Source organism: Pelobates fuscus, chromosome 5 (genome assembly GCF_036172605.1).
Source record: "Pelobates fuscus isolate aPelFus1 chromosome 5, aPelFus1.pri, whole genome shotgun sequence".
In the NCBI taxonomy this organism is placed as follows: Eukaryota; Metazoa; Chordata; class Amphibia; order Anura; family Pelobatidae; genus Pelobates; species Pelobates fuscus.
Genome location: NC_086321.1, coordinates 363,572,237 through 363,598,863, shown reverse-complemented (window position 1 = coordinate 363,598,863; position 26,627 = coordinate 363,572,237). Strand labels below are relative to the sequence as shown.

The window sequence follows — 26,627 nt, the reverse complement described above, 5'->3', positions numbered from 1 at the left end:
ACGTCCCATGTAACAATAGGACTGGACAGGCACCGTTGTGTAAAACAACATATTTTATCTTTTTCCACCCAGAGTTTCCATCCCACTTATGAAGATGTTGGACCAGATGTTGGCAAATGGCTGCTTCGAGATATTCGTCCTGGAGGAGAAGTAAATATTATTACTGGCCACTCTTTATCCAGTAATTCTTGTATTTTCAATAAGCAGTGTGCTTGCTTTCCCTTCTGGCACTGTTCTTGTCAAGACACCTTCTTAGAATTACATAGGAGTGGGTTCGCTTTTCAGAGTGGATTTTATTAGGGCTGGATTTCAGGGCCCGTCCCCCCACAAATTTTACCTTGAAACCACACGGATAGACCTGTCTGGTACATTAGATAATAGGCCGTGCTGAGTGATAGTAATATTGTTCAATTTTAAAGGGAAATCCATGATATTCAGATGTGACCACTGGCACTGTTACCAAGGCTCACAGTATCTCCGGGTTCCATGCTCGTTCTGTACATTCTATACCTGGCCAGTGTCCAGGTGAGCAGTCAGCGTTTTAGGATGGTTTCACTTCATACAAATCACAGAGGTTGTCACACCAGTCTGCTGTACTGGTTAATGCTGAGCTAAAGGATCTGTAACTTACCTGGTTACCATCTGCCTTCAGCACTTGTTCTGTGATTTAGCTGCTATGTTTTATCCTAACAAGATATTCTATGAGTTAGCAGTGTGACACCGCTGTCTGATCCCTCTTCCCTGTGCGTTGGATTATTTATCTGAACATTTTTCTTTCCTGAAATGGATTTGCATGTTGGGCGTTTTCCTTGTTGATGTGTTACTGGTGGATAACAGAAGCAAGTGTGAGAGTTTGTTAAAGGCGCAATCTGCTACTGCTAATATGATTCCATTTACCAAATTTGTTCCAGATGGGTCTCTCTAAGTACTTCTTTGTTTCATCACTTTTGTTTGTATGAACGTTGTCAGATCAGTTTAAAATCTTTCCTGATTTGCCCTGTTCTAACGCCCTGTAAAGCGATTGGAATTAGCACTCAGCAGCCTCACTAGGTCTGACTTTAAAATCTATTACCAGTCCTAGTGTCTTAGTTATATACGGCAGGGCACAACATTTTTCCTCATCAACTAGTCAATGGTGAGTGGAAATTCACTGCACCCCACTGCCTTTAAGGATCCTCAGAGCTGTTTGAAACCAGTGGCTGCACACCTGATATCGGCTGTCAGTAGTAGATTACTCCAGGGGTCTGCTTTCGTTATAGGTAAACAGCTCTAGACCCCTAACCCCCACTTCTACTTACTTTCATATTGCCCACAGTCAAAGTGACTGATAGGAAAAGTTATTCCAGGTTTCCTTATTAATGGCTTTTTAAGCCTCTGCTACAAATATGAAATCCTTAGGCAGCTGGTATAGGGCGTCATGCAACTCCTAGCCTACAGGGGGCGGATTGCCAAGGTGAGTAGAAGGAATGTAATTTTTTTTGCCCTGAATGAACTGAAGACTGTATGTATCATTATTTGTTTTCAAGTGAATTATATTATGTTCTTAGATTGTTGCAAGATTCCACATTCATGATTTTTGGACCCCTGTTAAACATTTGTTCTGATAGTACAGGGTTAGTAGGTGGAAGCCGCCTGTGCTAATGTCCCTTTGACAAAACAGGTACTATGTATTAAAACAAACAAACAGGTACTGTATATATGTTCTAAAAACCTGTGAATATTAATGGTGTAATAACTATGTAATTTATTTTATTCCCTATATGCTGTATCAACAAAGATTTAAAAAACAACATATTCTAGACCAGATAGCTAAATTATTTCTCAAACCTTTACAACACATTACTGTTTATCAAATAAACAGCAAATTCAGAGTCGGATTTCCCTGCCCCCTTAACCTCTTAAGGACACATGACATGTGTGACATGTCATGATTCCCTTATATTCCAGAAGTTTCGTCTTTAAGGGGTTAAACAGAACACAGCGATCTGTGCATGGCCCCACCCCCTTAGACTGAACACAATGATCTGTGCATGGCCCCACCCCCTTAGACTGAACACAATGATCTGTGCATGGCCCCACCCCCTTAGACTGAACACAATGATCTGTGCATGGCCCCACCCCCTTAGACTGAACACAATGATCTGTGCATGGCCCTGCCCCCTTAGATGGAACACAACGATCTGTGCGTGGCCCCGCCCCCTTAGAATACATCGATCTGTGCATGGCCCCGCCCCCTTAGACTGAACACATCGATCTGTGCATGGCCCTGCCCCCTTAGACTGAACACATCGATCTGTGCATGGCCCTGCCCCCTTAGACTGAACACATCGATCTGTGCATGGCCCCGCCCCCTTAGACTGAACACATCGATCTGTGCATGGCCCTGCCCCCTTAGACTGAACACATCGATCTGTGCATGGCCCTACCCCCTTAGACTGAACACATCGATCTGTGCATGGCCCCACCCCCTTAGACTAACCAAAGCAATCTATGCATGGCCCCGCCCCCTTAGAGAGAATACAGCGATCGGTGCATGGCCCAGCTCCTTTAGACTGAACACATCGAAATATTTAACAAGTCAGTTGAGTATTTAGAAATAGCTTCATCAGTAATAATCCCCTCTCACCATTTGATTATAAAACTGCTAGATAAGATACTATGTCCTGGATGTTTTTAGAAAGGGAAAATTAAAGCTGATTGAAAGCGTTTCGGCAAAGAAGAGAGAGGAAGAGATAGAGAAAGAGGAGGAAGAAGGATAGTGGGGGGGCCTCTGGTCGGCGATAGCAGGGGGAGTGTTGGGGGTTGAAGGATGGGGGCATAGGATAACCACTGTTTTGGCTAGAATTTTACAATTTATTTTTCATTCCACTACAAATTGTTTAGTAAATAAATCCTGTAATGCTGATCAGTGACATCACTGTGTAGACATTTAATTTAGATTTCGTTATAAACAGTAACCTAGTCTAGTGATAACTAACCCCAGGACTGGATGTATTTGTGAGTAACATTTCCCATTAACCTGTAACAACCACCTGACCTGCTGTGGCAAAACTACCCTTCTTCACCATTCAAATACTATCTTGTGCTATACAGCCACATTATTTTGTGGTACCATGGGGTTTATCTGGCGAGACCTAGGGCAAGGTAACCGACATAAAAATAATAAATGAATCCGTCACAAACGAGTTTTATTTCAAACTGGCTATTTCAGCCTAAATTATCAAATCGCTGTAACGTATTTCAGTGTGTAAACCTCTCCTGTGTTTTCAGGTAATGAGGCCAAGGTACAAATGATTGTAATTAAATAGAACATTTTGAAGGTATTTCCTGGTCATGAACAATCCCTGCTGTGTCTGATTGGTAGAAAACGGAACCCTGGTGTCTGAACACTGGAATTTACTGTTTTGTGATTCTCAGGCCTGTTTTATATAAAGCTTTTCTGTGATTTCTTCCGCAGTCATCCGTTCGCCGTGCAGCTCCTATCGCTCACTAAGGAGGAGATCAAAAAAACAAAAAATGTCCAGAAGCTGCGGTCCAGTATATCTGTGTGAGTTTATTATTATTATAATTAATTTTTTCATGCTCTGGTATCCTACATCAGGGAGAAGCTGGGATACAGCGGGAGCATATATTAGCTGTGAAAATCCCTGCAGTTATAAGTGACGGTAACCCATGCAAGGATGGGAAGTGGTTATGGTATTTGAAGTGTCCCACTTTAACACATTTTCTATAAAGTCACTTCCTATAATTATTTTTTATACTCGGTTTACGTATCCCGCTATTTAACATATATGTGTTTAAAAAACAGAATTTAAATGTATAAATCCACACATCCCTATCCTGTAACTGGGAGCCTCCATCTCGGCTCCTGAAATCAAAACAGTTTTGTCTTTTGCACCTGGCAGTCAGAATATAGAGAGCAGGCGGAGAACGGGAGAAATGGACACAGTATTTTTATTTCTCCTCCCCATGTGTGCCCTTCCTGTATCTGGGCTGAACGGGATTGTGATGGCATTTGTGAAATATTTAAAATGACACTCTTGTAGTGCTTACAATTACAATTGTAACGACTTGTAGTCGTTACAATTCATAAAAAAACAAATTTCAAGAGCACCAGCACTTGTATTCATTGAGTTTGGACCACCCCCCAGGCAGTCAATAGAACAGTCAGACGGGCTTCCTGATTCACTTGATTGATCATTTAAATGTAAGTGGAGAGCATTAAATGCATCAAAACAACATAAGCTTAATGATTCAGTTTAGCTATATGGATCTTGCCCATATATTTTCCCCCCGAAAAACGCACTAGAACTTCTTTTTGGGGGATGTCGTATTTTTGGGGGAAATGGTTAGCAAGCATGGGCTAGAAAGCAGGTCTACGTTTGGGGGAATTCCCCCCCAACATAGACCAGTTCAATAGTGCATGGAATCCCATGATTCTATGTTGGGGGAATTCCCCCAACATAGATTAGCAAACAAGCGACTAGCAATTTGGGCTTATTTTCAGGATAGGGCTTATATTACAGCATCCCCTGAAAATAAGCTAGGGCTTATTTTCGTGGGGCGTCTTATTTTCAGGGAAACACCAAAACGTCTTCATTAAACCAGTGTTCACTTTGGCGACACATTTCAATTTAGTTTTAGTCGCAGTCTTTTGACTAAAAACCTATTTTAGTTTTATTCGTATTTTAGTCATCTTATTTGTTTTAGTTTTAGTCAACTAAATCTCCAGTAGATTTTAGTCGACACAACTAAAATCTGATGGGTTTAGCCTCCATCTGTCTCTTTTGCCCCTTCCCCAGCCCGTGTGTCTCTTTGTGTCCTCCCAGCCCCTCTAGGTGCCTCTCTCCCAAACCCTTGTCTGTAGGTTTTCCCCCTTCCCCAGCCCGTGTCTCTTTGTGTCCTCCCAGCCCCTCTAGGTGCCTCTCTCCCAAACCCTGGTCTGTAGGTTTCCCCCCTTCCCCAGCCCGTGTCTCTTTGTGTCCTCCCAGCCCCTCTAGGTGCCTCTCTCCCAAACCCTGGTCTGTAGGTTTTCCCCCTTCCCCAGCCCGTGTGTCTCTTTGTGTCCTCCTAGCCCCTCTAGGTGCCTCTCTCCCAAACCCTGGTCTGTAGGTTTTCCCCCTTCCCCAGCCCCCTCTGTGCAGTGTTAATTTTGACGGCAAATTTCAATTTAGTCAGTCTTTTGCCTAAAATGCCATTTTAGTTTCAGTCGTATTTTAGTCATCTTTATTTTCCTTTAGTTTTAGTCGACTAAATCTCAAAGATTTTAGTTGACTAAAATTGTTAGTTGACAAAATGAACACTGCATTAAACGAAGTTGTTTTGGTGACTATAGTGTTCCCTTTTAATCAGTGCTCCTTTATGAGAATCATTATATTGGCACAATCACTGTGCACATTTTCTTCAGGCAGGAAGGGAATTATGTTGTCATTCGACATCTGGGTGAAGCAAAGCAGCACAAGAGACATACTGATAAGATGAAAACGTATACTACTTTTTAAGCCCCCTCCCCCTATAGGGTTAAAAGACCACTCCAAATGTTAAAACCAAACGTTGATTTTAATATTGTAGTTCTTATAACAGAAATGTAAAAGAATATGGAGATATGGAGATTTTTAATGTTGTGTTGTTTTCTCCTGAATACATTTTAGAAAGGTTTTCCATGTGAATCAGAATCTACTTAGGCTCTTGCATAAGGCATGTGGCTCTAACCTGCAGCAAGATCCAGTCTTTTCCCGCTTAGGGCCAATTTTACAATGATGCTAATTAGAGTGTGATGTGGGTACACTTAAAGGATTAAAGGATACTCCAACCCTCTATAGCTAACTGCATGTCCCTTTAGCCTTATTTTATAAAGTGTTGATTTCAAGAAGAATTAACACTTATAAATAGCCGTTGGTTTTTTTTTTGGTTTTTTTTTAAAGAGACACTGTAACCATTTAATCTTATTGAAATAGTTAAAGTTCCTGGAGTCCCATGACACTGCCCCTCTATTCATTGCAACCTCTGCAGTTTAACACTAAATGAGGATCCCTGGCCGCCCACTGCCTGGCCCCTACTGGAGGTATGGCTATGGCAAAGATTACACAGTATCTTCTAGCCATACCGATTAATACCGGCACTGTGATAGTCTGAAAGCAGTTGATACGTTGTTGCTCAGACTAATGCTCCCTCATCAGCCCAAGTAACACAGAGGAGATGGGCTGCTGGAGACTCTCGTTTCATATTTAAAATAAAATAAATACAACTTTAAAGCCAGATAGGAGGATGCCAGAGGATTACTATAACCACTTCAAAGAGAAGAAGCATTTACAGTGTTCCTTTAAGCAGACAAGTGTGGGGTTATACTGCTCCACTCACTGTGAATGTTTGTTCAAAGGGGAAATAAATGCTTTAGTTGGGGTTTTCGAAGTTACAATGGACTTGTATAACCTGGAAAAGTAAGGACATAATTATTAAATACGCTGTGACTAGGATTTGTTTGTGAATCACAGAGCCTTCTCTTCGACACCCAACATGTCAAGCTGGATGTGTTTGTACCACCAATCTCCTAATAATAGCCTGCGTGCTGTTCAGTTTTGGTGATTTTCCAATGACACCTGTTTAGAAAAATGTCTTGACTTGTTGCAGCTACACCTCTGTCTATTCAACATGTTTAGCTACATACAGAGTTCAGGAGACGAAGGAACCTCTACATGTCAGAACATCTCACTTTAACTACTTACCCGCCTGGTGATATGAGCTTAATAAAAAGCATTGGCACAAAAATACATGCAACCGTGCCAACATCGAGGTGAAACCTACATATTGTGTATCAGGGCAGATCATTTAGGTCCCATGTTATATTGTTAGTGCTCAGCACCGTGTCAGTGTTTTCCTCCTACTTTACACTAATTGCTGTGTGGATTTTACAGGTTCTGCGGCCTGATCCAGTTTCCCGGGGAGATCCGGAAGAAAATCTTGTTTGAGTTGCTCCTCCTGCTCTGCCATCCATTTCCTATTGTGAGTGTGTTTATTAAATACTGCGGCATTTTAGTGGTGTAAACAGACACAGCGATACACGACTTCTACTGAAACTTTTACTGCATTCGGTGAGGCTGATGTTGGCAAAAAAGTTCAACACCACTTAAGTAACACGTACACATCTACCTCTGTATCCATGCCGATACCCTATCCCCTTCTGTGAAATGTACCAACTAGAAATCATCTCACAGGAGCTTTCACCATTAACTTCACAAACCGGTTGCAATGGAAGTCCATTTTATTTAAATCTGGATGCTTTTTATCATTGTGATCACTGATTGGTGCGAAATGTCTCTTCTGGTAGCTGGAGTACCTAGTAGAATAAGCTTTTATTTTAAAACCTCATTAGATTGTATTGTGCTTTGTACTATAACTAAAGCTAGTAGCCTTTGGGTTTAGCACCCAGGTCCCCTATCTTCTGTAAGGTTTAGCCATTAAAACTTCTGGACAACGCTTTCTTTCTATTTACAGATAAGAAAAAACACAGCCAGTGAGATCTATGAGATGCTCCTTACGTACGATGATGTCATAGAGGCAGATATTCTGGATGATGTCATGTCTGTGCTGAGTGACACAAACTGGTGAGTATTGAACGTGCTATGTTCGTACACAAATGAAGCATCCTTACAATGTTTAATTTTAGAAACTCACTGCTCTGATGCCTCATACCCTGAAATTAATCATTTCATAGTTGGCGCACGTGTTCTCTTTGCTCATTTTAACTTGAAACGGGACCTTTTTAATAAATAAACACAGCCTCCCGTGGCCATCACGCAGCCTTTTAATCCGCAATATGAAAGGCAGTTCTCTTGTTGGAAACAGAAGCTCGCTGGAGGAATAAGGCCTATACTGTTTCAGCTTTAAACGACATCTCCAGTGCTTTGCTGTTAATATAAACACTGCGCGGTTTCATTTAATCCTCCAGGGTTTCTTTGGATAAGAAGAGTAGTTGGAGGAATTTCGCGCTTCTGAAAAGCATGATTGAAGGATTTTTTGAGGTTATTAAAATAAAAAAAAGTGTTGACATTCCATGAATCTTTGAAGCCTGTAGCTTAAAAATAAAAATAAACCCCAACGTTGAATCGCTGTGCTCCTCTGATAGCTTGCAGAGATAACATAGGACATGGCTAACTCCCTCCCACGGGGTTTAGGGGGCTGCTTACAATCATGACTAGACTAGGCAGATTGTAACTAATTGTCATGTCTTCGTTACAATACATTTAAGTAATTTAACTGCTCTTATCGGTTTTGGATGTTTCACAATACTTCAGCAGCAAGAGGTTAATGCATGAAATAGTGAGCATTGTGGTCTAAACAACAAAGATAAGGGAAGCTAAACTCCCTTTTCCCCCCACTAAACCTAGAATGAGATATTTAAGGCTAATACTAGCTGCATTGAAAAAAAAAATCCTTCAATTCAACTTCTATAATTCCCAGTGAATAAACCCATTTTCATCTCATAAAAACACACTGTTTAGAGAATAACCATAAATGCCTTAAAATACCGGTATCTGGGGTCTCTGTCCATTCAGCTATAGGTGATGGGAATTGTAATCACAGCTGGAAGGGCCTCCTCCTAATTGTGCTAAAAGGTTTTCTTGAGAATACTTCCCCCTAAATCTGTGTCTGTTCTCTGCATTAATGAAAATATAAACAAAAAAAAAGAGCATTTTTTTTCGGAGAGCAGCATAGAAGTCTGAATCATTGATTCTCCACAAGCTGTAAATCTACTCTCCGTGCCTAGTACTGAGTAAAATGGATTTATGGTGCCGTCATTGATAGTTTGTTATAAACCAAATAATCCTGATGCTGGACCTCTCTCATACAGGGATGCCGAATTGCAAAGTTTACGGGAAAAGCGGAATTATCTGTGTGACTTGATGAATGTACCTAAACCTACATTGGTGTCCAAGGTGAGAGGGATATCAGATTTAAATATTTGCATTCAGTAAATCTGATTAAAGTATGTTCAATTTCTCTGTCTGTATTCTTCCCATATGCAATTACTTTAAATTTGAACTTAAGATTTGACTATTCCCTTGTTCCTTCTAGACAATTACCAGTTCAGTAAAGAAATAGTGTTTTAAGATTATATAACCGGACTCCAGTTGTGTGAATTTGTCCTGTGGGCAAACAAGCTAACAGACATTACAATTTTACAAATCACACAAGCTCTGTGGATAAGATACCATTTTAGTTGCGGCTGTTGTGGCAGATCAGGAGTTAAATTGAAATAGCTTGTGTATCACAGCCTGCACACTCCTAGTCTTGTGAACTAATAGGATACAGATGGTGTGGTCACTAAATGTATGTCCTTATCCACAAGGAATGAGAGGAATTTATTAGCTGAAATATATCCAAGTCTTAGATACTTGATACACATGAACTGTCAGCTTGGAAATGCGGCATTGCTCACAAAGAGCACACAGCTCCCAGTTAATGTGCTGACCCTCTAATTTTCTACATACAATCTCATTATGCTCAGGCAATCCAGGGGTTTAAGACAATAATCATTACAGATGGAGTGTTACTTGTAAAGTTGCTTGTTTTACAATCACATTTCTAGGAAGTATTTACCAGTTGGACTTCTCAAAATATAAGAGCACAAGAGGGGGCAATAAACCAGGGATTGACATCATTACTTAAAATCTCAGGGCCGCACAAAATGCTCATTAATAGGCAATACATTCAATTAACCATATACGCTCCTATATACATAATCAGACACCAGCAGAACACGTGATAACCTACTAATGCATAGACACAAAATGCAATAGGTAGAGGGAATCAGGGAGTCTATAGAGCTTGTCTGTATTTCCTATTAGCAGAGATAGTTTCAGGGCGCCCTTGTGGTACTCTATCTTAGAATAGTGGGAGGCTGACGTCAGAATCCTATATAGGCCAGTTAGGGGAGATCATTTAATCTTCATACACCAAGTGATCCTATTTTGGTGGGACACTCACTGTTTTGGGTCCAAAACCTTGTCCCTCTTATCCCAATTTCCTATGATTATTGGTGTGTCTACGTGTATGGCAAAACTCCACGGTAACAATACTCCCAGTAATGTGCCTGAGTGTATAACAGAGCTCCACAGCAATAATACTCCCAGTAATGTGTCTGAGTGTATAACAGAGCTCCACAGTAATAGTACTCCCAGTAATGTGTCTGACTGTATAACAGAGCTCCACAGCAATAATACTCCCAGTAATGTGTCTGGGTGTATAACAGAGCTCCACAGCAATAATACTCCCAGTAATGTGCCTGAGTGTATAACAGAGCTCCACAGTAATAGTACTCCCAGTAATGTGTCTGAGTGTATAACAGAGCTCCACAGTAATAGTACTCCCAGTAATGTGTCTGAGTGTATAACAGAGCTCCACAGTAATAGTACTCCCAGTAATGTGTCTGCGTGTATAACAGAGCTCCACAGCAATAATAAACCCAGTAATGTGTCTAAGTGTATAACAGAGCTCCGCAGCAATAATACACCCAGTAATGTGTCTAAGTGTATAACAGAGCTCCACAGCAATAATACACCCAGTAATGTGTCTGCGTGTATAACAGAGCTCCGCAGCAATAATACTCCCAGCAATGTGTCTGCGTGTATAACACAGCTCCGCAGCAATAAAACTCCCAGTAATGTGTCTGAGTGTATAACAGAGCTCCACAGCAATAATACTCCCAGTAATGTCTTTGATTTCTACACACAGTTTAAAGTTTAGTCTGTGTAAATACGATACATTGTTCTTGTTCTAAATTAAATTTTAGTTGCATAAATTATTAGTAAATCACTTAAACTTTCCAAGAACAGCCGGCCCCAGGACACACCCCTAAAATTAAAGGACCCCTCTTTGTTCACTTAAATTGTGGGAGGTATGGAGCGCCCATTTCTAGGAGGGGCTATCTCCATTTGTTGGCATGGCAATCTAGCTGTATCATGGTCTGCAATAAGCAGAATCTTTTAGATGTGTCATGCGCTAAGCTAAACGCTTTCACATTGGCCGCACATCTCACAGCGAGATTTCACAATATCCCCTGGTGCACAGTCACACACACACAGCAAAGCTGTAGCAGATTTGTCACTATATTTACAGAATCAATTGTTTTGTTTTTCACTCTCCTTCCAAAAAAAAAAAAGTAAAACCCACCAGTCTATACCTCAAAAGCATTATTCCATTTCAAGGACAGGTGGTGAAAAGTCCCTTACAGGCTTCTGTAGGGACCCGTTTGGCGTAATATGCCCTACTGGACACTATGGAGAAGGTCCACCTTCTCAATTAGCAGTAAAACCTGCAAATATAAGGTTTTACATACCTTTACTCCAGCACGGCTCTTTTGTGCTCGCTTGATCTAATACAGGCTTTGCATGCGTGCTCTCTGAGCGGGGAAAGAGGGAGGTTTTTTTTGTTTGTTTCATTTTTTTCAACAGACCAATGCGCACGCAGGAAGGCAGAGCTAGACATTAAGATTTTCATGTCTTTTACCAATAATCCTGTGTATGTGGGATGTTGCTAGCACAATAATGGCACTGTATTTATAGTGATCTGGTGGTATTCCTGCTAATGGACCTACGAGGCAATCTTAATGAGTTTGGTTATATACAGTGTCTGTGAAACGTGCGTTTACACACTAAACTGGGAATTGTCTAGAACTGACAAAGATATTTCAAATCGTAAGATTTATGTACTAGGCTTCAGCATATGCTGAGCATCTCAGCTAAAATACATCGGGCTCCTGTGTATCAGTACGAAAGGGACAAATAGTGAATGAGCAGGTATTGTAGGACAATACTCACCTGTTATCTTCTCCTCCACGTGTTTCTGTTGTATCACTAAACTCAGAATTTTAGTGAATTCAATTCCAAACTGAGATTTTGAATAATTCTCAAACTTCGCTGTAGTCACAATTTGGCCATTTGGTTTTCAGAGAATAAGCCCCAATGGTTTGTAAGTTTTAATTTGGGTGACAGCGCACTCGTTACGTTACTCCTTTACAACTTGGGTCAGGAGACTGGAAGTTTGTCAGCTTCTTTCATTCACTCGAGATTAGTGTGATAACGGCACCTATTACAACTTGCATGGGAATGTAAAATACAATGTTGGATATTTTCCCAAATAGACCTACAGATTTTACAAATGTATTCCTTGTGTTTATCTTGCAGGTAGCAAAGTCCTGAAAACTAACAATCTCTTTGAAGTATTTCCTAGCTATTCTATATTTAATACAAGAAGAATCACTTCTTAACAGTTTGTGAACTAAACCCTTCGTTTGAAATCATTCCATGCAATTCCAACATTGTCCAGTAGAAGGCGCTGTGTTTGCATGAGATCACCAAGTGCAATCTGTAATCTTATATCATGAAATAAAGTCCGTTGTATATGAATATGTGGAGTACTGTGTATAATGAGATATTTACTTACAGCATACAGTAACATTTACCACCAGTAAAAATAAATGCAAGTCTGTTTTAATTAAAAAAAAACTCATAATTTATTGTTTAAGAAACAGGTGGCCACATAGTGACACTCTCTGAATAATCAGATTTAAACATTTTGACTCTACTGTTAATACTGTTTGAGCCCAATAGTGAACAAACTAAAATTCTCATCGGATGGCGTGCAGACACCTCTGCCCTCGTAACGCACACTGCCACCTCTAGGGGGCAGTTTCATCATATTTCCTAAAATATAAAACATTTTCATTGTTAATGACCTTTCACTCACCTGTAGAGGACACAGCATTAGATAGAAATGCACTACTGGAGTGCGGGTTTGAAATGATTACTACTCACTAAATTTTCATATAATTAGAAAGAAAAAAAGGCATGTGTGGGTATCACTCAATTCTAGACATATGACATATATAAAATGGTTTAATGTAAACTTACATCTCTATATTTGAAGGGACACTGTAGGCACCCAGACTACTTCAGCTCATTGAAGCGGTCTGGGTGCCAACTCCCATCACCCTTAACCCTCACCATATAAACTGCAATAATTACCTACTCGGGTTAATTCTTCCTCTAGTGGCTGTCTACCAAACCCTTTAAGTTTTAACTGGTAAACCCTACCCCCACAATTCTGATGCATTTTGTGTTTCTACATGATTTAATAAAAGGTGCTTTCAGAAGTAGCTAGAGTCACATTAAAGGAACGTTACAAGTACCATAACCACTCTATCTTTCTGTAGTGGTTATGGTGGCAGGATTGCCCTGGTGTCATCCATTGTAAGTAGACAAACCATTTTAAAGTGCTTTTGACTTCTCACTTGGGATACACCAGGCACCTCTCCGTGCCTCCACTCCATTGAGTTGTAATTTATCTGAGCCGAACCTGGCAATGCAGAGCTATCAACTGATGCTCTCAGCCAATGAGCTGACCCTGCACTCCTGGGGCTTAGCTCAGACCGAGGTGATTGAAGGTCCTAAACAGGGGCTTCCTGCTTTCTGGTGGCTGTAGTGGAGGTGGGAAGCACTGCCTGCTGGACCCTAGGTAAGTAGTAAAATAGTTCTACCATGGTTTGACTACTTATAATGGGAGCGCCTTTGCACTGTAATGGTTAGGATGCTTGGAGTGTCCCTGTAAACTGGATGTGTCAGTTCCTTCGCCCCAGTAAATGCTGTCACAACATTTACTGAGGTGCGTAAATCAGCAGACGCGAGTGAAAACCTTACCTCTTGCACGTCCGTGTTCTGGGTAAATTTGCTGCATCACGATGCCTTGGGCTTACCCAGAACAGAGACTTGTGTTTCCTAAATGAGATCAGGTGAGCAAGAAGATAAGACTAGATCGAGCCCCAGATCAGCACTTGTAAGTAGAGCTATATAATGGTAGGAGTCTGGTTAAAATGTTCATATTAAAGGCAACTATTTAGATGTAGGGGCACAACTCAACTATTATGCCGCAACCACTGCTCCACCCCTTCTGAGATGATCCGTTATGATGAATTCAGTAAATCCAAGGTTTCTCTATAGAGAAGCATGTGGGGGTCTACTGTAACAATCAACATCTTCTCATAGAGATGCACTTTACTAAGATCAACCAGATTCAGCGTCATCAGAACTTAAGATCTGCAAACATTACTATAATGTCTAAGCGCCTCACCCCTGGTCTGAGTGACAACTACTAGAGGTGTTCTTACAGCTCAATGTACGAACACTGCCTTTCACAGAAAAGGTTTGGTTCACCAAAACAAACACATTAGGATGGATTGGTTCTGGGCCTAGATTGTGCCTTTCATTTTCATTCCCTGTTTTTTTCATTTTGGATAAAAGTGACATTTTAACCAGTATCCTGTTGATATGTATAAACTGCATGTGTGAATAGGGACATCGTCCGATCACATTTATATTTATGTAGCATTTCAAGGTTCACTTGGGTTTTAAACTTCTTACGAGATTAGAACGTCCGCACAATGGCCTCCTCAATCACTTACACCATAGTGTTACAGCTATTTACCAAGTAGTGGATACATACGCTTATACTGAATTGTCTGAATTGTATAACACACAAATGTAAGGAAAAAGTAAATAACATTGGAATGGCAATTTCCAGTGTTCTCTTGTGTAGCCTCTAATCACGCCCAAAGTGATTATATAACATGATGCAATCTAATTATAGGACAGACCGGTGGAAGTGACCTCATCATAGCATCACAGCCAATTTAAATACGTATACCTTGCTCTGTACATGTATGTTAAAGGAGCAGTTTATTCCATTTTTAGTATATAAAGGAGAGAATGTTTTCATTTTTTTTTTTTACAATAAATGTAAACTTATTCCTACACAAATTGGTATGTTTAATTTTCTGTTATACTACAATGGGGTCACTCTACCAAAACGCACTTAAACCTGTGCACCCTGTGATTGGATTCATTGTCTGGACCCGTGCCAGTAAAATGTCAGACAAGGTGTGTGCTATCCTTTCTCGTTATTAAGAAATCATTACCTTTCCATACTGATCAGTTAAAATGATAAAAATCCACCCCTTCCTTCAGATTAAGAGACTTCAGGTTTTCTTCAAATCCCCCGCCAGTCAGGTCCTAAAAGAAATGAGTAAATTCTTATTCCGAGATATATCTCCTGACACCACAGAACCTGTCAGGTTTAACTACTTCCCCTGGGAAGATATTCTAGGCATCGACTGCCTCTATTACGGTGTTTTACAGAAAGAGTAGTAGATACCTGGAACAGCCTTCCAGCAGAAGCAGTAAAAGCAGTTATAGAAAGAGTAGTAGACACAATTTGATCACATTAACCTCAGTCTCCCACCCTAAAATATTAAACTATGTCCTCTTATTCCACTAAAACATCTGGTTTTCGCTGAGGACACTTCCCCCAACGCAAAAACCAGATCAAAAGAAACACCTGCAGTCAGAGCTCCCAGCATCCTCCGAGCTGTAAAGCCATGCAAGACACAGCTCCCGAATCCCAGCTCCACTTTCTTCTCTTGTTTTACGAGTTTTGGATAAAAGGGAGAGTTGCTAATTACTCTGTTTCCAGTGCTTGAAACAGTACTGCTCTATCCATCAAAGGAAAATAGCGCAGAACAAGTAAAGCCTCTGAAACGAGTTCACGTGTAAACTGTAATCACCAAAGTTAATTGCTGGTGCCCACAGCTGGAATATAGCCGCACCGGGCATATTGATCACATAAAGAGGCCTAGAATGGCTCAACTGAACAGTCTGCATCCTGCTAGATATCAATGCTTTGTGTCCAAATACCTATACAAGATGCAGTATTGTCCTATTTATAGTTAAATCCCCCCTCTTATAAAATTGTAAAGCACTGCAGAATCTGTTTGCGCTATACAAATAGCAATAATAATATTACACCTACGTCCTCAAAATGTAATATTGGGTTTTGGAATTACAGAATAAACCACAAGTTGCTAAAATATTAGCAGATATTGATTTCTAAACTGCGAACCAAGGAGAATTGCAAAAAAAATATCCGAGTTGAACTTTAGAATTTTCTAATGGTCTTCTTGTCACTTTAGCACAAGAGACTGAGTTATGAATGGAGCAGTGTGAGGCGTTACGAATTCTATATTCGTATTACTGGGAACTAAAATCAAGATACTAACACTCACATACAAAGCTCTAACAACTATTCCCTAATTACATTTCATCACTATTTTAAAGGGACACCCCTTTTTGGGCCCGCCGCTCTTCCAGTGACCTTTTGTTTGTAATTCTCATCTACAGCCCCATCCCTATAGAACAGCCTCATGCCCCTGGTTTTAATCATTTAAAAAGTCCCTTAAGTCTTCTCTCTTCAGGCAAGCCTGTTGCCTCTGTGGATAATTGTCAGCCCTTCAACCTGTCTGTCCCCTCTAACATAACTATTGGATCCAAAGTCCTCTTCACCCTCACCTTCCACCTCTACTGCTTCCTTACACACTCACTTGTTTATTTCCTCTCCCACAGTGATTCTCTCGTGGTTTTATACCTCAACTCATCTAGTCTAAGATTACCAGGGACTTTAATAACGTCTTGTTTCTTAACAGTTGTTTTCTGTAATATCCCCATGTTAAAATTGTAAAGAGCAGGGGATTATGTTGGCGCTATACAAATGCCAGTACTAATAACTCGTGAGTTGAAATGGCAGATTTCCGGGGTAAATGGGATAATATATCAAATCATAATTACACAGTGAGTAGTCAACGGTCATACATGGATCAATATTCAGATAAAATATAACGATGTGGAGGTTGGTTGCTGTTGAAAATCACAGGAAATTACAGAATAAGAGCAATCGCTAATGAAAAGCCACAGCTAAGGAGGTTTAGGGGTTAAGGGAAGGAAATCCGTAGCTTTTTGACATAAAAGGGCCCCCTTTTAATTCCCTCTGCTCTTGGCTTCATTGTGCTCCACAATGGATCCAGTGAGGTGTATTTATGATGTGATAATACATGTGTACGGCACGTGTTTCTAATCACAGACAATCTGATGTGACCACATTACAGAAGCGTTAGCGAGGCACACGTGTTATAGGACATTTTTCGGTAATTGTGTGTACACTCTGGTGAATACATATTTTGACTCATTCAAGCCATACATGAAAGAGCCAGCCAGTGTTTGCAGAAAATGTAAGATGTGGCTAACAAATAATACAGCACACATCAAACACTCTAAAAATACTCTTTAATATCCGCAGCATTGTGTGCTCTCTGCATTACGTCTCGCTGCGCCATTCAGTGTGAAGCCCCTTTTTAATGTGGCCTGGGCACATTAAACATTGCAAAACAAAGCGCCTTCTAATTCCCCCTAGCAGAAGAGCATTTGTTCTGAATGTTTTCAGATGTTTTATTAAAAAGAAAATCATTGTTTTTCAAAATTACTCAAAACCTGCTCAACAGAAATTCATTAAGTGCATTTTCCTTGATTCCTGCAAATCAGTGACCCGAAGCCAAGTCTGCTTCTCGCTGTGTGTGCTGTCTTTCTTTTCGCACACAGAGAGTTAAATATTGCGGGGAGATTTAATATCTAATATAATAATATGCTCCTGGTCTTGCAGGTCCTAAAGAAATGCTCCCTCAGTATAAGGCTTTTGGTTAATGGAAGGAACATAACAGAATGTTTGACTTTTATCTTGGATAAAAAGAGTTTGAAAGTTTTCTGATCACAGCACAGTTTGCTAGAATTCTTTTTTTCACTTCTTATCTGCAGCATTTTGAGAGTGTGGGGTACTTTGCTGCTCACTATATATTTGTGTTAATTTGGAAGTGTTAGTCTGCGGGAAAACTTGAGTAGTCTCCCATCCTTGGAAGGGTCTGGTTAGCAAAGTACCTGCACTTTGAGATCAAACCAATACAAGTTTGCGCGCTCATATAACCCACATAGCAATCCCAGAATCCCCTCCCATATTCCGTAAACACTCACCAGCTTGACACAGATAATAAAAGGGGGTTTTGCATCTTGATAGCGAATCACTGGAATTTTTGGCTTGGGCCTCTCCTTAAATAAAAAAGAAAAATAACAAAATTAAACACGGGCTTCAAAATTTCAACACAACGAGTAGGTTGATGGGATTGGTGTGTCAGTGTGAGCTGTAACATTATTTATTATTACATAGCAAGGCTGAATATAACCTCTGGATAGAATGTATAAATATAGAGAAACGTGTCGAATGGACTAAGATAAGATATCTAGCAACACAATAATTTAAACAGGCTGCTTCGCTCAGAGGGAAGTTTTGATATGATCTAAGTTTCTTTCTAAAACAAGTAAACTTTGTCAACTTTTTAATCTACCATTCACCTGCATGGATCCTAATTCAACCAATAGATTTCTATATTCACAGTACGTAAGACTTGCAAGACTGGACGGTGTGAGCTGTGTTCATTAAAACACACGGTCTATACCCTTTGGCTCTCCCGGATTTATAAATCAGATTTACTTGGGTCTCTGCATCACGACCTGTTCAATTCAGGAAATAAACACACCCTGCAGAAAAGGATAATCAAATGGCAAGCTGCTAGCTTCGCTCAATGAAAACATATTCCTATCTGCATCAAACTAACCAACGTTAACTAATTTCTAATTAAACCTCATCTGGATTAAATCACTGTCAGCTTGTGATCAGCATATGATTACAATAAAGTTGTTTCATCAAGCTCTGGAACACAGTTTTGCTTTAACTCTTTAACTACCATGGGACAGTAATGTCTAATTATCAAATTCCTTCCTGAATAGACCCAATTCAATAAATTGTAATCCCATGGAAGTAGATGGTATACATTGACTCAAGTTGTCACTGGATGAGGCTTAGTGGCTTCAGATATATTCTATATTCTATTGGAAAATTAGACTAATTTCAACATATTTTTCCTTGTAAATTAAATTAACTACATACTAAAAATGGAGGGGTGCCCTCTCGAATCTTCAGCTGTCCCATTAAAGCATTACAAGGTATCACCGGACATGTACACGTTAAAATGTTTATCAGAAGCCACGCAGAGTTAAATATGATACAGCATTCCTGTTAATGACTCCTTAACTTAAAATAAAAATTTACTTTTGGTGAAAAAGTGCGAACAACAACAGTGTTGTGCCTATTAAGGGCAAGTAACACCATTTTCATTTGTTTTGGGAAAATTTATTTAAATAAAACAAACCTCCGAGTCTTCATATGTGTAGAAACCCTTCGATATTTTCTTTTTATCAACATCACAGAATGCCATCACCTGCACAGATCAGTCAGAAAGATAGCATTTAACATGTTCTCTAACAGGAGAAAAAATATTTAAAACTGTATTTATTAAACAATGACATTTGGCCCCAAAATTGCAGGTTCTTTGTGCGTGTCCATTAAACCCCTGCAAACCACAGGTCTATGAGATATGTGAACTGTCATTACAAAGCTGAACAGATACAATTCGCTACATCCATAAAAAAAACATGATTGAAACTACGCAGTGCGTATAACCACATCCATGGGTTCTATTAATGATATCTGGCACAGCTGGCCTTCTCCTATATAATGTGGTGATTTAGACATGTGCAACCTCTTAGGATAATACAGCTGTTATATTTCAGGATATGAAATGCTGCATGCTGGGAAGGAGGGCAGAGGAGGTGGGGATTAAGAAACGTTCTGTAATATTTTTAATAACCAAAAATCTATTAAACAAAAACACATTTTAATCTAACTTCCACTTGTAGCTTAAAATCAGTGTTCTTTTTATTGGGGCGATGGTGACGGCTTTGTGAAATAAATAACAATATCCCAAATGCTGGGTTCACGCTGTCCGCACGTCCGTAATACCAGGCCCTGACTGAATGGAGACGAGAATATGATCCCCGAAAGTAAATCTGTCCAGAACGAGCAGTGCATGCGGAGTGATGTAAATATTTCAGTAGCAGAGACTCGTGGGAGGCAGATATTTAGGAAATTAATGTAACCATTCCACTTAAAGCAAACACTAAACACCTCGGAGACCCAAACTGGAGCCATTGGGGGGCTGGTCAGCCGGGTGGTCTCAAGGCTTTGGTTGATTATTTTTCTATTCTGGTTTATTTGTTCTGTTAGAGAGTAGCCGTCTTTCTGAATTGCAATGTGCAGTTTACATGTCACTGTTTACACGCTGGAGGGATCTGGTGGTGGCACACATCCAGTGCTTGTGCACGGCCTGCCTGCCAGGCCGATTTCCAGCTCACTTGTTTGTTTCCTTTTGGTAATCAATCCTCTTTTGTTTCATAGACCGCGAGTGTACGCGGAGACACGTCATATGGGGACACGTATGCTGTCTGAACTGTGAGTCCCGTGTGTCAATCCACTCAGTCCTACCTGCTGCTTTCATTTAACCCATTAGGTACACAGGGACATAGAGAGAAACCACAAGTCCCAAATTAAAGACTAAAACCACAACAGGAGAGCAGGTAAAACCGACTTTTAACGAAATAAAACATTAAAGGGACACTATAGTCACCAGAACAACTACAGCTTGATGTAGTTTTTATATTGTGTACGGTCAGTCCCTGCAGTCATTTTCATGTAAACACAGTCTTTTCAGTGTCGTTAGCTGGAAACATATTTAGGAGATTAATTGCGAATGCGAGAGATTATGCCATTTAAAGAGTTACATCCGTTACAGCTAGATCTAAAGCACACGCTGGGAGTCCTGCCTTGTTCTATGGAGCAATCTGGATTCTTCAAAGTACATATGATGTGGCCTTGGGCACCCAGGTAAGCGGTCAAATAATACTAAATGGGTTGACATCTTATTGTGAGACCAAGACACATCTGACATCAAAAACACTACAGTGAGTTGTAGTGGTTATGGTGCTTGAAGCGTTACTTTAATCTTATTCATGTGTGAAACTGATCAGATCCAAAGGAAAGCTGTAACCCTAAGGGTCCAAGAGGTGGTTAATCGGAGCTAGTATGGAAACGTTTGCTAATATATGCTAATCTGCAGTGCTTGGATGGCCATTGTCCCTTAGCAGAGCGTTATTCCCTACCAGCCTCTCTCTTAGTAAGGGAATGGTACCTAGAAGGTGAGGTCAGAGACCCAAATTTAAGCAGTCCATTTCTGCTTGTAGTGATTCAAACGTTTAGACAGACTGACTGCTGTCTGGAGAACATTCAGGGAACACAGCAGCTCACAATACAAAGAGGAAATTAAACAGCACCAAAAAAAAAACCCCAACAATATCTAAAGGGGTCTAGCCATTACAGATTTGCAAAGTATGGTATATTTCTGATACAAAATACAACTGAAAAGCTTTAATTTTTTCCATTAGAGTTTTTTTTTAATACTCTCTACTGTGAATTTGTTGAGTTATCCCTCGTGCAGGTAATAAGCAAGCCGGAAGGTTGCAGATATCTGTCTTAAACTAACGATTAGCCAAGTTTGATTAAAACAATGGTGGCAACGCCAGTCAAGCTGGACAGACATCGTTTGTGCAAGTTCTTCACTAATCTGTAAATATGGCTAAATTGTTTTTTTCAGCCATTTACGAAACTTCAGACAGATACCCGATTTCTGACTGTATTCTCGGAGGTGATCACAGGGTTCCAGATCTTCCACTGTGCTAACTGGTCCACCATGGAAGGTTGAAGCGGCCGATCTCCCGATCTGAAGCAGTCTGTGGTTTTTTATTGCGTCCCCCCAGACGGGTGGGAGTTATCCTGGTCCTCCTTGTGGCAGATATTTTATTGCTCACCAGCAGCATTTGTTTCTATCGCCCTCGTCTAACTGGTTGCTCATACTCAAATAGGCTGCTGTCTTCTTGCCAGAATCACGAAACCTACTGCACTTACAAATGGCTGCCATTCTCCACGCTTTTAAGGACATATGCTCTAGAAATTGGGCTAAATTAGACCTTTGGGTTTTACAACTCCAATCTCCTCAGCCTTCCAGACCGGACTACCGGGCTCTGGCACTTCCAGTAACCAGCCGTCTCCGCTACTCACTTGGGCAGCCGTCTCCGCTACTCACTTGGGCCGCGTCATCCTGTCTCGCCCTCTATGACACTGTTGCAGACACAGATAGCAACCAGTTCAGCAGACATCGCACACAGATCTGGTCCCAGTTCACGTTCAACAGACAGAGCCTTCTGGCCAATCTACCTGCTTACCTTTCCAGTAACGGGAATTGGGTGATTTTGTTTAGTTTTTTTGTAATGGGCCTGAGCTGCGAGGTCCTCATCTCTCGGTCACGCATTGTTGATTCTGTTTCTCTTATTTTCTGACCTTATTGAATTACTTTGTCTCACTCTGCGGAACCTGTTAGTATCTCTGATTATGTGATTGTGCTGACACTCCGTGCTGCTCCAGTGGATTTTCACTCATGTATTCCAAATAGTTTTCTAATTGTGCATATTTTTTTTAAACTTTCAAATAATCAGCAGTTTTCGCATTGTATGGATACTGCTATCATCGACACCTCTTCTAGTTTTATGACAATATGCCTTTGTTTTTAATTTCTTCACTGAACAACAAAAATTAAAATAAAAATATAAAACAATGTGTAATGCAGTGATTAACTAGTGACAATATACAGCAAGAGGGTTGTAGAATAGATGGATCATGCGTCACAGACCGAAGCGATGGCCCTGGGAATAATTTAAACGCAGCAATGCTGAGGTTGAGAGGTAAGGATTTAGCAGAATACAGTGAGAAACTGCAGTGAAACCACAGAAGACAGTCATACATCCGAGGAATTTCAGATTTGTGAAATCTGATGATTAGATTTGGATGAAGAATCCAGTTATCCATGGAAAAGCAGATTGCAGTTTAATGCGGTTTCCTTGTGGTCTCCCCGGGGCCCCATTCTCTGCTCCTGTATTGAAGCAGCCTCCAACAGGTGTGAACAGATCACTCTGGGGTCTGTGTATCACGTTCCTATGGATACGCAGCTTTTGCAGAGTCTGGAAGAGAACGGCGGAGGGATGCTGATCTCATTAGAGCGTTTTCTCACCTGATGTGTATTGTGCGGCGTCCTGGGTTTCTGCTTCTGCCATTAGACTGATTTCCCGAAGATATACTTTCCTTCAAATGTTAATGTTCCGATTAAATAGAAGAGCAGATAGAGAAGACAGCATAACCCACCACTGGAAAATACCTGCGATATATTACTGCCATGCAAGCCCCCCTTTTGCCTTTCATCTGCAGGTGGCAGTGGTAGCCAAAGCTTAGTCTCGCCACGTTTAAAAAAAAAACAAAAAAAAAACTACTTAATATTTCGAGCTTTGAAGTTGGTGCTTAGTGACTAAGTGATTGCACTGGATCTTGTATTAGATATATCCCCTATGGGCGCAGGTTTTAGCAGTCCATATGTTCTATGTATAACTGGTAGCCAGGAGTTATAGTTGGCATTAGGGGGGCACACACTGAATCTGGCCCATTAATACTGGATACGACTTGCCCGTAGTGGATGATCAATAGACAGATGCAGGTTTATAGCGCTACCAGAGGGGAGCATTTGATTTCAGTCTCCGGAGGAGAATGAAGAGAGGTGCAGATATTTTCGCAGTGAGCGTAGAGAGTCTGTTCAGCTTCAGCTTTCTCGAAATGCTAACAATTTCACCACTCTCCAAATACACAAAGATTGTATGTTATTTCCTTAGCAACACAACGGGGCCACACAACTCCTGCAGCTGGACGGACACGGACCTGATGGATGAGCAATAACGAGGGGCCAGGTGGTATTGTGCTTATCTGGATTTAATATTTAAAGCATCCTTTACCTTCAAGGCTTTTAAAACCACAAACGGCTTTAGGTATCACGTGAAATGCAGGATAGAAACATCAGGCGGGCAAAGTTTAACAGTCACTAGTGTATGTGCCTGGTGGGAAGTATTAGCTAATATTCTGGTAGCGGTTATCCTAGCTGCATTAGATAATCGGCATACAGTTGTTATTATTTTTTACAAAGAGCCAACAGATTCCGCAGCGCTGTACAATGGGTGGACTGACAGACACGAAGTTGAAACCAGGTAAGATGGACGCACAGGAACAGAGGGATTGGGGGCCCTACTCAATGAGCTTACATGTTAGAGGATGTGAACAGCACGTTTATCTGGTCAACTCTGCCCTTAATACCTTAACAGATAGCAAGTGTGATGGCATCCACACAGTCATTACTGGTCTACACACATGTCCAGTTCAAATCCATTAAGCTTTTACCAAGGCAGGTTAATACACGAACGGTCTATGAATAGAAAAGGTTGTCTACATCCAAACATGAATATATAATGTCATCCTCTTATCATTGCCAGGTGTTTTTCTTGTGTATAATTATTTTTGTGTGTGTGGGTGTGCGTTTCTTAATCTGTATTTTTTTTTTCTCCATATTTTGGGATTTACATGTTTTGGGTGTGCCGTCCAATTCCTACCCACGGCCGTGTTTTAATCTCACAGTAAGATAGTGAGGCTTGCCCGAGAGTTTTAATCTAATACTTGTATGACAGCAAGGCAGCCAACCATGCTGTCAGTGTAAATGGATAATTTGCAAAAGGGGAGAGAGAACATCGATGGCTATGGATCTCAGTGGCATCAAAGAAAAAAATATGTTAACGGTTAGCCGGTAATTGGTGACGGGTGGAGGATTATGGGCCAAAGCACGGGTAATAGTATAGTTTTCAGGCAGGGCTGGACTGGCCCACCTGGGGCCGGGGAGACATTTCGTTGACCTGCGGCCGCAGGGAGAACTTGAACGGCGGCCGCAGGGGAAGCTCTTCTGGCGGCCGCTGGGGGAGCAGGCTGTTCTGTCTCTGCTCCCCCGCCCCCGCGCGCAGCTTAGTGAGACCAGGGCCGGAATATGACGTCATATTCCGGCCCCGGTCTCATTAAGTTGCGCGCTGAGGAGCAGAGACAGAACAGCCTGCTCCCCCAGCGGCCGCCATTCAAGTTCTCCCTGCGGCCGCCAGAAGAGCTTTCCCTGCGGCCGCCAGCACACATATCTGTCTGCCCACCCACAGGGCCCACCCAAAGTATGTCTGTCAGTGGGAGTGTGTGTGTGTCTGTGTCATGCTGTGTGTGTGTGTCTGTCTGTGTAATGCTGTGTGAGTGTCTGTCTGTGTCATGGTGTGTGAGTGTGTCTGTGTCATGGTGTGTGAGTGTCTGTGTCATGGTGTGTGTGTGTCTGTGTCATGGTGTGTGTGTGTCTGTGTCATGGTGTGTGTGTGTCTGTGTCATGGTGTGTGTGTGTCTGTGTCATGGTGTGTGTGTCTGTCTGTGTCATGGTGTGTGAGTGTCTGTGTCATGGAGTGTGTGTCTGTCTGTGTCATGCTGTGTGAGTGTCTGTGTCATGGTGTGTGTGTGTCTGTTTCTCTGTGTCATGGTGTGTGTTTGTGTGTGTCTGTCTGTGTCATGGCGTGTGTCTGTGTCATGTGTGTGTGCGTCTGTGTCACGGTGTGTCTGTATCATGGTGTGTGTGTGTGTGTGTCTGTCTGTGTCATGGTGTGTCTGTCATGGTATATGTGTGTGTCAAGGTGTGTGTATGTCTGTCATGGTGTGTGTGTGTGTCAGTCGTGGTGTCTGTGTGTTTTTGAAAATAGTGTTTTACTCACTTTTTTTTTTCTTCAACGTCGTGCTGGTCTCCCCTCGACTGGCCCTGCCTCTATGACTGAGATCATCAAGCTAGATGATCTCAGCCAATCCGCACTGACACAGGAAGCGCCTCTAGTGACCGTCTGAGTGTCTGTCACTAGAGGTGTCACTAGGAAGCCTTTTCTCTGAAAAGTCAGTGTTTACATTCAAAAGCCTGCAGGGACAGGCTATAGACACCAGAACCACTACATTAAGCTGTGTGTGTGTGCACCTGCTAGTGAGTGAGCTTGCTTGCATGTGTGTGTGTGCCTGGTAGTGAGTGAGCTTGTGTTTTTATGTCAATGAGCTTATGTATATTAGTGAGATTGTTTGTCTATGAGGCTGTGTATCAGTGAGCTTGTGTGTGCCAGTGAGATTGTCTGTGTCTGCATGTGAGTATGCTTACTGTATAATTAAATGTTTTACTCTGAAAGGACCAATATTTTACATTAGAAAAAACAATATATATATATATATTACTCAATCATATGGGGTGGCAAGACATAGCCTTACATATTACATGCGACAATATATGGCACAATGACTTATGGGGCTGGCATAGTTTTTGTTTTTCAAGGTTGCTTTGTATCCCCAGTCCGGCCCTGTTTTCAGGTGCACCTGAAACTGGATTTGGGGTGATCAGAAGATTTTAAGGGGTGCACCTTCTGAAACGGAATTGTTATTGCAGGATGGTATGCAGATGCAGTTAGAAAATCTAATTTCGCAGAGGGGCAGGAGCACCTTAGGGACAAAGAAGAAAAAGGGAGTGAACGATAGGATATCATTTAACAACGGTTGGGCCTGCATCACACCCACACAGAATCCCCTGGAGAAGTAGCCAGGGTTATACAGGAGTCAAGAGGTCTCTTTACATCAGAGTTTAATTAATAGATCCTGCTTACAAACAGCCCCCAGCAGGTTAGAGGTAAAGTCAGCAAAGCGCCCGGTATGTCCCCAGATTTGTGTTTTATTCTCTGTTGGGAAGAGGCCTGTGTGTGGTCCGACTGCTGAGTCCATAATTACTATCATATGCCCGCCAATTGTACATTTATTAAAAGAAAACACAG

At 41.2% G+C, this 26,627-nt stretch overlaps 2 protein-coding genes across 2 annotated transcripts in view; one reads left to right on the top strand and one right to left on the bottom strand.

Annotated features, from left to right (window-relative positions):
- TBCD (tubulin folding cofactor D) overlaps nucleotides 1-12,407 on the top strand; it is a 223,223-nt gene extending 210,816 nt beyond the window's left edge. The window contains exons 35-40 of the mRNA XM_063456052.1: nucleotides 73-150; nucleotides 3,458-3,547; nucleotides 6,915-7,002; nucleotides 7,495-7,604; nucleotides 8,852-8,936; nucleotides 12,186-12,407. Coding sequence (XP_063312122.1) covers nucleotides 73-150; nucleotides 3,458-3,547; nucleotides 6,915-7,002; nucleotides 7,495-7,604; nucleotides 8,852-8,936; nucleotides 12,186-12,200 — 466 coding nt within the window. The 3' untranslated portion in view covers nucleotides 12,201-12,407. The remainder of the gene's footprint in view (nucleotides 1-72; nucleotides 151-3,457; nucleotides 3,548-6,914; nucleotides 7,003-7,494; nucleotides 7,605-8,851; nucleotides 8,937-12,185) is intronic.
- A 62-nt stretch (nucleotides 12,408-12,469) lies between these two features.
- The window catches only part of B3GNTL1 (UDP-GlcNAc:betaGal beta-1,3-N-acetylglucosaminyltransferase like 1), a 292,749-nt gene continuing 278,591 nt past the window's right edge, over nucleotides 12,470-26,627 (bottom strand). Inside the window, exons 11-14 of the mRNA XM_063456053.1 lie at nucleotides 19,142-19,210; nucleotides 17,907-17,981; nucleotides 14,972-15,065; nucleotides 12,470-12,704 (exon numbers count right to left, since the gene is read on the bottom strand). Coding sequence (XP_063312123.1) covers nucleotides 14,985-15,065; nucleotides 17,907-17,981; nucleotides 19,142-19,210 — 225 coding nt within the window. The 3' untranslated portion in view covers nucleotides 12,470-12,704; nucleotides 14,972-14,984. The remainder of the gene's footprint in view (nucleotides 12,705-14,971; nucleotides 15,066-17,906; nucleotides 17,982-19,141; nucleotides 19,211-26,627) is intronic.